General features: G+C 42.4%; 1 protein-coding gene across 4 annotated transcripts in view; it reads right to left on the bottom strand.

The window, feature by feature from the left end:
- Positions 1–660: 660 nt before the first annotated feature.
- Positions 661–11,331, bottom strand: part of LOC137379093 (RNA-binding Raly-like protein) — an 831,538-nt gene continuing 820,867 nt past the window's right edge. For all 4 annotated transcript variants that reach the window (XM_068049754.1, XM_068049755.1, XM_068049757.1 and 1 more), the window contains one exon: positions 661–10,183. Coding sequence is in view for 1 of the 4 variants with exons in the window: in XM_068049755.1 (XP_067905856.1) it covers positions 10,181–10,183 (3 nt within the window). In the remaining 3 variants the exon portion in view is untranslated. The remainder of the gene's footprint in view (positions 10,184–11,331) is intronic.

Below are 11,331 nucleotides of genomic sequence, written 5' to 3'. Positions count from 1 at the left end.
CATCTGAAACACCTTTGCAAATTCTAAGGCCCAACTGGAGCCAGAAGTCTAACAAGAATCCCAGCCAGGACAATACTTTGGTTAACTGAGTAGATTATCAGATCAAGAAAACCCTGAGCGCAGTGGACCAGCTACAAAGTACACTTTGACCAGCCAAGGACTTAAAGAATACAACTTCAGCCAGAAGACCACCGAATCATACAACCCCACCAACAGTGTATTTAACTTTTACTTATTCCAGACTTTCATCCAATCAAAAAACCTACTTTCCACTTTCTAATCTATTTGTGCGTGTGTGATCCTTGTGTGAATGTGTGCATGAAAGTGTACTGTATATTATTATTTTAAATTAGATTTAGCTTGTTGAGTATAATAAACTTACATCTTTCTTGTTTAAACTCAAGAAAACCTGTCTGATTGGTCCTTTCACGATCACAGTAAAGGTAAAAGGTAAAACACTCGCTGAGGGGGTAAACACAACCACTGCTAAAAAGGAATAAACCCTGTTGCGGTCAAATAAGAGGAAGGGCAAGAGAGGCGACTGTGACCCCCACATCACCTTGGCCGTAACACTTTAATTGAATAAAAAAGCAGCCTTGGAGTCAGAGTTTAACTGTCAAACATCTTTATTGATATTAATACAGAACTAGTACCGTATGAAATTAATTTACGTACAAAACCTCAGGAAAGAAAAGAAAAACAGCTAAAGGGATCAGCAGTAACCACACAAGACAACAAAGCAAGTGTTTCTCAATGAACACAAAACAGTTATACTCAAAACATCACAATTCAGTCAAAGTTTTGGAACAAATTGAAAACAAGCCACAATCTTGGCTCCCATCATTATGATCTTACAGAAATCCTTCCCTGGTTGCACCGCGCAAATCTCCAATCCAATTGGAGTGTGAGGTCATTCTAAGCTGGTTCTTTATGAACTGGTAACCTGGATTGGGTAGTGTGGAAATCTGTGCTTAGCCAAAGAGTTGTGTTCAGAGTGCACAACATGGGGGAGAGTGACAACCTCATTCATAAGCTTATTGAAAGTCTCTTTCTCTAGTGTCTGGTTTAGGCTGATTCCACATTATATATTTCAATTATGCAACAGTTCCAAATGCAAATGGAGACACCAGTTCTACTGTTTGTTCCACTGAACACAACAAAAGCTGGACAGGATGTTCCATGGTGTCACAAGTGACCTGCTGAAAGATCAGAGCAGATGATGACATCAGAAAAGACCTATCCTCATATACCTTTATGTTGTAACCCCCACCAAGGTTACCTCCACACATTTGCCAGAAGGAGCCATTCTTGAGTCTCACCAGTGTTCAAAAACTTCATGATGCAGATTGCTAGTTGCTCCCTCAGAGAGGAGGGTACCATTTGCAGAAATAAAGGAGCATTGTCAAATGCGTCATAACTAATGTTGCAATTCTACCTCCAACAGTCTGCCTAGTATCAACGTATAGTGCAAAGTTAGACTTCTCTTACCAATATCGGGGCTGCCATTTTCAGGTGGGAGGCCAAACAGACAAACCTTGAACTCCAGACCCCTCCTCATGGACCCATTTTACTTACCTGGTCTAGCAGAAGGTTGCAATATACACTGCTAAAGCCAGACAGAGTTTGAATCCTTTGGATGGGGAAATAGATGTTGCCAATTCCATATTTCCCTGCTCTATGGGGAAGGGATAAGTGTGAAAGTTGGGAAAAGAGTTTCTGGCCTTTATAGTTCCTCACTGTTTTCACATATGAAATCCAACTCTACCCCCATGGGGGTACATTAATTACTCAAATAACACACCAACAGGTCCTTAGATAGGCACAAAACTCGGTGCCTACGTGAACAGTTACATACTCCAGATTGGAACCAATCCTATTGACTGTCTTGGATCAATTCACAGATGGGAGCTCTCATTTCTAATTATCTTTATTGTGCTTTGATAAGGTTCCGCACAAGAGATTAACAACAATAAGAGCACATGGATTGAAGGTAACCTTGTGACATGGGTTGGTAATCGGTTGGGAGGTCAGAGATAGAGAGCGGGGATAAAGGCTTTGTTCTTTGATTGTTAGGATGTGACAAGTGGTGTTTCCCAGGGATCTGCACTGGGGCCTCAGATTTTCATTATATTTATTATTGACTTAGATGAAATAATAGAGAGCAGCATATCCAAGTTTGCAAATGACACTAAGATAGGAGACACAGTAAATGATGTGGAAGTTAGAAAGGGATAAAGACAGATTAGTTGAATGGATAAAACTATGACAGATGGAGTTCAATATAGGGAAGTGTAAGTTCATCCACTTTGGATCTGAGAAAGACAAATTGGAGTTTTTTTTTTAATGTTGAGACACTGCGTCCTAGAGGAACAAAGTGATTTCGGTATCCATGTACAGAAATCACTAAAACCTAGTACACAGGTACCAGTAATCAAAAAGGCGAATGGAATATTGACCTTTATCTTAAGGGGATTGGAATATAAAGTGGAGGAAGTTATACTATAGTTGTATAGAGCCTTTATTAGATCCCATCTGGATCCCATCAGTTTTTAGCACTGATCCTCAGAAATATTGGCCCTGGAAAGGGGTACAGCACAGATTCACCAGAATGATAGCAGAATTTAAAGGGCTACATTATGAGCACAGGTTATATACACTTGGCTTGTGCTCCCTTAAGTTTAGAAGGCTGAGGGGAGTGATGCCAAAATGATAAATTAATTTTATAGGATAGATACAGAAAAACTATTTCCTCCAGTGGAGAGAATCATAAGAACATAAGAAATAGGAGCAGGAGTAGGCCATTTGGCCCCTCGAGCCTGCTCCGCTATTCAATAAGATCATGGCTGATCTGATTGTGGCCTCAACTCTACTTTCCTGCCCGCCCCCCATAACCCTTGACTCCCTTGTAGATCAAAAATCTAACTCAGCCTTGAAACTATTCAAAGACCAACCACCACTGCTCTCAGGTGAAGAGAATTCCAAATATTAATGACCTTCTGAGAGAAGAAATTTCTCTTCATCTCTGTCTGAATGGGGGACCCCTTATTTTGAAACTGTGCCCCCTAGTTCTAGATTCTCCTGCAAGAGGAAGCATCCTCTCAGCATCTACCCTGTCAAGGCTCCTCAGAATCTTAGATGTTTCAATAAGATCACCTCTCATTCTTCGAAACTCCAATGAGTATTGGCCTAACCTGCTCAAAGTTTCCTCAGGAATCAATCTACTGAACCTTTTGTGAACTGCCTCCATTGCAAGTATATCCCTCCTTAAATAAGGAGACCAAAACTGTATGCAGTACTCCAGGTGTGGTCTCACCAATGCCCTGTACTGTTGTAGCAAGACTTCCCTACTTTTATATTCCACCCTTCCTTGCAATAAAGGCCAACATTCCATTTGGCTTCCGAATTACTTGCTGTACCTGCATGCTTTTTGTGATTCATGTAAAAGGACACGCAGATCCCTCTGTACCACAGCATTCTGCCATCTCTCTCCATGTAAATAATATTCTGCTTTTCTGTTCTTCCCACCAAAGTGGACAACCTCACATTTTTCCACATTATACTCCATCTGTCAAATGTTGTCCACTCATTTAACCTATCTACATCCCTTTGCAGTCTCTTTGTGTCCTCCTCACAACTTGTTTTCCCACCTATCTTTGCATTGTCAGCAAATTTGGCGATAGTGCAAGTCATTAATATAGATCGTAAATAGTTGAGTCCCCAGCACTGATCCCTATGGCACTCCACTTGTTACAGTTTGCCAGCCTGACAATACCCCATTTTCCCAACTCTCTGTTTCCTGTTCGTTAGCCAATCCTCTATCCATGTTAATATATTGCCCCCAACACCATGAGGTGTTATATTGTGTATTAGTCTTTTATGTGGCACCTTATCGAATGCCTTTTGGAAATCCAAATACACTACATCTACTGATCCCCCTTTATCTACCCTGTTTGTTACATCCTCAAAGAACTCTATATATTTGTCAAACACGATTTTCTTGTCACAAAACCATGTTGACTCCACTCGATTGCATGATGATTTTCTAAATGTCCTCCGACCACTTCTTTAATAATAGATTTCAGCATTTTCCGAATGACAGATGTTAGGCTAACTGGCTTATAGATTCCTGCTTTCTGTCACACCCTCTTTATAGAATGGAGGTGTTACATTTGTAGTTTTCCAATCTGCTGGGAGAATTTCAGAATCTGAGGAATTTTGGAAGATTAAAACCAATCCATCTACTATCTCTGCAGCCACATCTTTTAAGACCCTAAGATGTGGGCATCAGCTCCAGGGGACTTGTCAGCCTGTAGTCCATTAGTTTTTCTAGTGCTTTCTCTCTAGTGATAGTGCTTGTTTTAAGTTCTTCCCTTCCTTTTGCCACTTGATTTTATACTATTCTTGGTATTTTTTTTGTGTCTTCTTCAATGAAGACAGATACAAAATAATTGTTCAAAGTCTGTGCCATTTCCTAGTTTCCCATTATTAATGCCCAAGTCTCATCCTCTAAGGCACCAATGTTTACTTTAGCTACACTCTTCCTTTTTATATACCTGTAGAAGCTCTTACGAACAGTTTTTATATTTCTTGCTGGTTTACTCTCATTCCAATTTCTCCCTCTTTATTACCATCCTTACTTAGCCATGGATGGTGCATCCTTTCTCAATGGTATATATCTTTGTTGAGAGCTATGAAATATCTCCTTAAATGTCTGCTACTGTTTTTATACTGTGTTACCTGTTAACATATTTTCCCAGTCCACTGTCATCAACTCTGTCTTCATACCATTGTAATTGCCTTTATTTAAGTTTAAGACACTGGTGCCAAACACAGGTTTCTCACCCTCAAACTGAATGTGAAATTCTATCATCTTATGATCACCTGGAGGATCCTTTACTATGAGATCATTAATTAACCCTGTCACATACCACAATACCTGGTCTAAAACAGCCTGTTCCCGGGTTGGTTCCGGAATGTATTGTTCTAAGAAACTGTCCCGAATACAATCTATGAACTAATCCTCAAAACCACCTTTGCCATTTTGATTTGCCCAACTGATTAAAATCACCGTCGATTATTGCAGGACGTTCCTTACAAGCCCCCATTATTTCTTGATTTATATTCTGTCCCACAGTGTGGCTACTGTTAGATGGCCTATAAACTACTCCACCAGAACACAGTGACATAATCTTAGAATTATTAGAGCCAGGTCATTTCGGAGTGAAATTAGGAAGCACTTTTTTACAGAAAAGGTAGTGGAAATCTGGAACTTGCTCACCTCAAAATGCCGTGGATGCTGGGTCTATTGGAACTTTCATTTTTTTTTGTTGGGTAAGGGTATCAAGGGATATGGAGCTGAAGTGGGTAAGTAGAGTTGAAGTACAGATCAGCCATGATCCAACTGAATGGTGGCAGAGGCTCGAGGGGCTGAAAGGTCCATTCCAGTTCCTATGCTCATATTCAGGACACCATGGAGCTGCAGCCACTGTGCACTGAGGTGAGATGAAGGACAGAGACAATTGGTGGGTCAGGCTAGTGTTTGCTGTGAAGATTGTGTGTGTAACTGTTGAGGGGTATACATTGGGTGAATAGAGTAGCCTTAACATGCAATGGCACTTGCATCTCATCTATCATCATTTCAGTTAAATTTTTACCCTTCAAGTCATTATCGTTGGATGACAAAGAGTTATTCAGGCGATTTTAATTAAACACCTTGTTACTGAGCTAGAATTTATTACAAACAAATAATATGACTACAAAAGCAAAAGTGAATTGAACAAAAAACTTTCAAGGACAAATGTGAGTACGGACGTCACCCCATCAGAACCAGCATAGAAGAAGGATGAATAAGGAAAGATCTGTGTGCAAACAGAACCATTAAAATTGTGAACACTGCTCAGCAGTGGCACCCAGCATTTGTACAAGAGTGTGTGGAGTGTCTAGGATCTTGCAACAGGTCATTTGGATTGTGGAAATTGCAGTTTAGATCCGTAAAACCCAGATTCCATCACCTTATTTGAGATGCTCCATTTTGCATGGGTCTTCCCAGATTCCTGCCCTGAGTTAAAGCCTGGACACAAGTATCCTGGGGCCTCTACAGGGTTGCTGAACCTCTGGAACTGTCCTGGATTCTTTGGAAATTGAAAATTAATCTCCAGGACACTGCTGGGAGCAAAGCCAGGTGAAAAATTATAGGGTGCTTTGAAGTAAATTGTAGGGTTGTTTCATTTTATTTTTGAACACTTTTGTTTATTAGTTATAAAAATATTGGACATGGGCTGCTTAACTGACAGTCGAGAATCATCCAATCATGTAATGAAGAGTTTGTTTGCTTGCCAGTTGGCTTGGAAGGTAGTGCACCATGATATGTGACCAATGGCAGGAGTGCGGGCTGGGAATGTTACAAAGGCCATGTGATGAAACCTCCAGGAATATGTCCAACCACAGATGATGAATTAGGCCCTTATGTAATGGGAGCTGGACAAGAATGCACAAAGCCATTTCACATTGGACCACTGAAATTAGCAGAGTGCAGAGAATGCTTTCCCATTAATCTGGGCTGTACTGTGATTTTTTTTTGGAAAATAGTTCTTTTGCAAGCAGTCTTATAAGAATAGCTGAATGATCTCTGGCTGGTCGACATTTACTCACGCTCCAGATGTTCCCAGGTCACAAATGAAGCATTCTGATCAGAAATGGGAAGTATTCAGGGCGGCACAGTGGCGCAGTGGTTAGCACCGCAGCCTCACAGCTCCAGGGACCCGGGTTCGATTCCGGGTACTGCCTGTGTGGAGTTTGCAAGTTCTCCCTGTGTCTGCGTGGGTTTTCTCTGGGTGCTCCGGTTTCCTCCCACAAGCCAAAAGACTTGCAGGTTGATAGGTAAATTGGCCATTATAAATTGTCACTAGTATAGGTAGGTGGTAGGGAAATATAAGGACAGGTGGGGATGTTTGGTAGGAATATGGGATTAGTGTAGGATTAGTATAAATGGGTGGTTGATGTTCGGCACAGACTCGGTGGGCCGAAGGGCCTGTTTCAGTGCTGTATCTCTAATCTAATCTAAAATCTAGATCCAAAGTTTATTATAGCAAAAGGGTGCCCCGAGAGTCTCGGCAGCTCGCAAGCTTTAGGTGGGTTGAGCTGAGGAGGGGAGGAGGGTGGGGAGGGGCAGGGGGATGAACCACAAGCTAAAACAAGCACTTCAAAACTATAAATAGTAAACTAAAAGGAACCAACACTGAACAATATAGTACATTCAAGTACACATAAAACATGTGCTCTGATTCCACACCTCCTCCTCCATGGTGTCACCCTGCTGTTGATTACAGCTAAGAACATGGTGGTGTTTAGACAAGAGAGCAACCTTATTCAGAGAAGCTATTACATTTTACAACTAGAAACTGTGGACCAAGTTTCAAAAAAAACTTTAAAATGGAAATCCTCAGCAAACATCTGGTCATATTTTTAATGACTCAGCTGCATGCCTTATTGTTCAATCCTTTGGCTCCTTGATTGGTGCTCTGAGATACCTGATCCTATCCAGCAAAATATACAACAAACTCCAAGTCAGTGTGACAGAATTGGTTTATCAATATCATTAAAAATCTTCTACCTGCAACAAGCCTCTCCCATTGCTGATTGGTCTGTGGTAATCACATGACACCCATGGACCGATTACATTATGTTGGGGGAGAGTGTGAGGTTTTTAACCCATGTTTGATGCCATGGACCCTGGGTATTTTGCCAACTCAGTTCTTCATCCGTCCCTTTCTCCCATTCAGCCATCCTGCTCTGCTACACAGTTTCACCAACACCGGTGCCTTCCCTGAGGTCTCCAGTTCCCACTCATTCCTACCTCCCAGGGCCATCCTGGGCGCTCCACTCTGTGGTGTGCTGATATTACACTAACAGGGGAAGTCTTTGATCAAGGACCCTCCAGTTGTGTACAGCATACAGTTGAGATCCATAGAAACTCCAGTGCCAGGCGAGAATCACTGATGGGAGAAAGAGTTAAATGCAATCATTTGACTCAAATACTGCCCAGCACTGCACTGGCTTCCCAGGCATTGCTTGTCACAGAATTTAAGACAAAACAGTATAGAAGCGGCCTTTCAGCCCATTGTGCCCTTGTCAGTGTGCACCAACAAGTCAAACTTGCACAGTAAGGTACTGTCAATATAGTGCATGAATATATGCTTGAGAAGGGATTGAAAGGTTATTAGAGCAGCAGGTGTAAACAGCTGGAAAACCTCAATCCCTTTATTACCACCATTACCTTACTGCTCGGCAAGACTGTGGTTTTTGTGCTTTTGAAAGAACATTTTTCCCCCCTGTATTATTGTATAGAATTTTGGTTAGATCCCATCAGGAGTACCATATTCAAGTTTGGGCACTGCACCTCAGGTGACTGGCCTTGGAAGGGGTGCAGCACAGATTCACCAGAATGCTACCGGGTAAAATTAGGAGGACAGGTTGCATAGACTAGGCTTCTATTCCCATTAGTATAGAAAATTAAGGGGTGATCTAATTGAGGTGTTTAAAATGATTCAAGGATTTGATAGTTTAGATAGAATCTATTCCCGCTGGGGGTGGAATCCAGAACAAGGGAACATATCCAATTAGAGCTGGGCCATTCAGGGGTGATGTCAGGAACTATTTACTCACACAAAGGGTAGTGGAAATCGGAAATTCTCCGTGCCTCCCAAAAAGCCATTGAGGCTGCGGGTCAATAGAAAATTTCAAAACTGAGATTGATAGATATTTGTTAGGTAAGGGTATTCAGGAATTTGGAACCAAGGCGGGTAAAGAGATTTGTGATACAGATCAGCCAGCATCTAATGGAATGGTGGAACAGGCTCAAGGGGCTGCATAGCCTTCTCCTGTTACTACGTTCCTTCCTCTTCCTTTCCTGTCAGTTTTCTCCCCTCATGAAGCTGCTCCGGTTGGAAATCCTGGGTTCTTGGTGTCGCTTCCAAGATCGTGTCATCTATGCGTGTGCTTCTACCACTGCACGGTGATCAGGAAAGGTAAGCGTGGCTGATATTAGTTCCCCCACCCCTCCCCAAACCAGGTGGCACTGAGGGCCAATCCCCGCCCACTTTACTGCCAGCCCACTAACAGTGCAGACTGAGGTTTAAACCTGGGGCCTCCCTGCTCCGTACAGCTCAGCTAGTTATCGCCTGAACTTGCTGAGACATCATGAAAAAAAGCAGAGCTCATTAGGAAGTACCAGCTGCCTGCAGAACACAGCCTTCATTGCCATGCAATACATGCAGCACCAAGCTAGCAGTCAACAAGAGGCCAGAAACATCATTACACAGAAAAAAAAAGACTTGCATTTCTATAGCATCTTTCAGCACCTCAGGAAGTCCCAACGCACTTTACAGCCAATTAAATACTTTTTGAAGTGTCGTCACTGTTGTAATGTTGAAAGCGTGGCAACCAATTTGTGCACAGCAAGCTCCCACAAACAGCAATGAGATAAATGACCAGGTAATCTGTTTTAATGATGGATGTTGAGGGACAAATATTGGCCAGGACACCGGGGAGAACTCCCCTACACTTCTTTGAAATAATGCCATAGGATCTTTTACATCCACCTGAGAGGGCAGATGGGGCCTCAGTTTAACATCTCATCTAAGAAACGGAACCTCCTATACTGCTGCACTCCCTCAGTACTTCACTGGAACTGTCAGCCTAGATTATATGCTCAAGTCTCTGGAGTAAGGAGCTCTCGACTTCTTTGTCTTTTTTGATTCATGCACCAGCTCTGAACACACGGAGGAGGAGGAGAAGATGCCCAAACAAGAAACAAGACAGCTAAAAAGGTTTCTTTTGTAAAGCGTTACATTCTCTCTTCACACCTACTTCTGAAAATGTCCCCAGTCCCCTACAAACCTAGAATGGTCATCATTGAAAACAAAACCCACAGGGACCAGGGAAAAAATTTTACAGCTATAATACAAGTGGGACGTTGGTCCTCCCAAACACAGTCGAGATCGGAAAAGGAAGAGGCGGAGTTTTCAGAAAAAGGCAGTGCGTGCCTCGCAGCTGAAGGTGAGTCGACATCAAACTGTCCAGAAGCTTCCGGACTCTGCCTTGTTGAGTGGAGTTGATGAAAGCTGCAGCTGCCTTTTTGCTTGTTATCTTGTTGTTGTCTGGTTTCCCTGTTGGCTGTAACTCACTGTAAACACAAGAGGGACAGTGACTGTCAGTGAATGGAAGTTTTACATATGATGGGAGGGAGAGAGAACATAGTGTTGTACCAGCAATGAAGATACTGCTGTGCCTTTTGCATCACCTTGTGTCACACAAGTTATGTTACTGATATATAAAGTCTGGTTAGACTCCAGCTGAATTGTTACATTCAGTTTTGGGCACCGCACCTTAGGAAGGATATACTGGCCTTGGAGGGTGTGCAGCGCAGATTCACCAAAATAATTCCTGGGCTAAAAACTATGAGGATAGATTGTATAGACTAGGCTCGTATTCCCTTAAATACACAAGATTAAGGGGATATCTAATTGAGATATTTAAGATGAAAGGTGGCGCAGTGGTTAGCACCGCAGCCTCACAGCTCCAGGGACCCAGGTTCGATTCTGGGTACTGCCTGTGTGGAGTTTGCAAGTTCTCCCTGTGTCTGCGTGGGTTTTCGCCGGGTGCTCCGGTTTCCTCCCACATCCAAAGACTTGCAGATGATAGGTAAATTGGCCGTTGTAAATTGCCCCTAGTATGGGGGATATGGGAATAGGTGGTAGGGTTAGTATAAATGGGTGGTTGCTGGTCGGCACAGACTCGGTGGGCTGAAGGGCCTGTTTCAGTGCTGTATCTCTAAAAAAAAATGATTCAAAGATTAGATTAAGCAATAGAGAGAAACTATTTCTTCTGGTAGGAGGAGTCTAGAACAAAGGGACATAACCTTAAAATTAGAACTAGGCCATTCAGGGGTGATGTCAGGAAGCACTGCTTCACAGAATGGGTAGTGGCAATCTGGAACTCTTCCCCCAAAAAGCTGTTGCACAAAGTCAATGGAGTATTTCAAAACTGAGATTAATAGATTTTTATTGGGTATGGATTTTAAGGGATATGGAACCAAGGCAGGTAGATAGGGTTAAGATACAGATCACATATGATCTAATTAAATAGTGGAACAGGCTCGAGGGGGCTGAATGACCTACTCCTGTTCCTATGTTGTACTAGCACTGAAGATACTGCTGCGCCTTTTGTGTCATCTTGCGCCAATCGGAGAGCCTTTTTCTTGTCAGTGATTGTTGAATAACGTTGGGGATGAGTGACAATAGCGAGCAGTTGTGCAGAATGATAGTGAGAAAC

Source organism: Heterodontus francisci, chromosome 17 (genome assembly GCF_036365525.1).
Source record: "Heterodontus francisci isolate sHetFra1 chromosome 17, sHetFra1.hap1, whole genome shotgun sequence".
NCBI classification, from domain to species: Eukaryota; Metazoa; Chordata; class Chondrichthyes; order Heterodontiformes; family Heterodontidae; genus Heterodontus; species Heterodontus francisci.
This window is presented reverse-complemented; position numbering and strand designations above follow the sequence as displayed.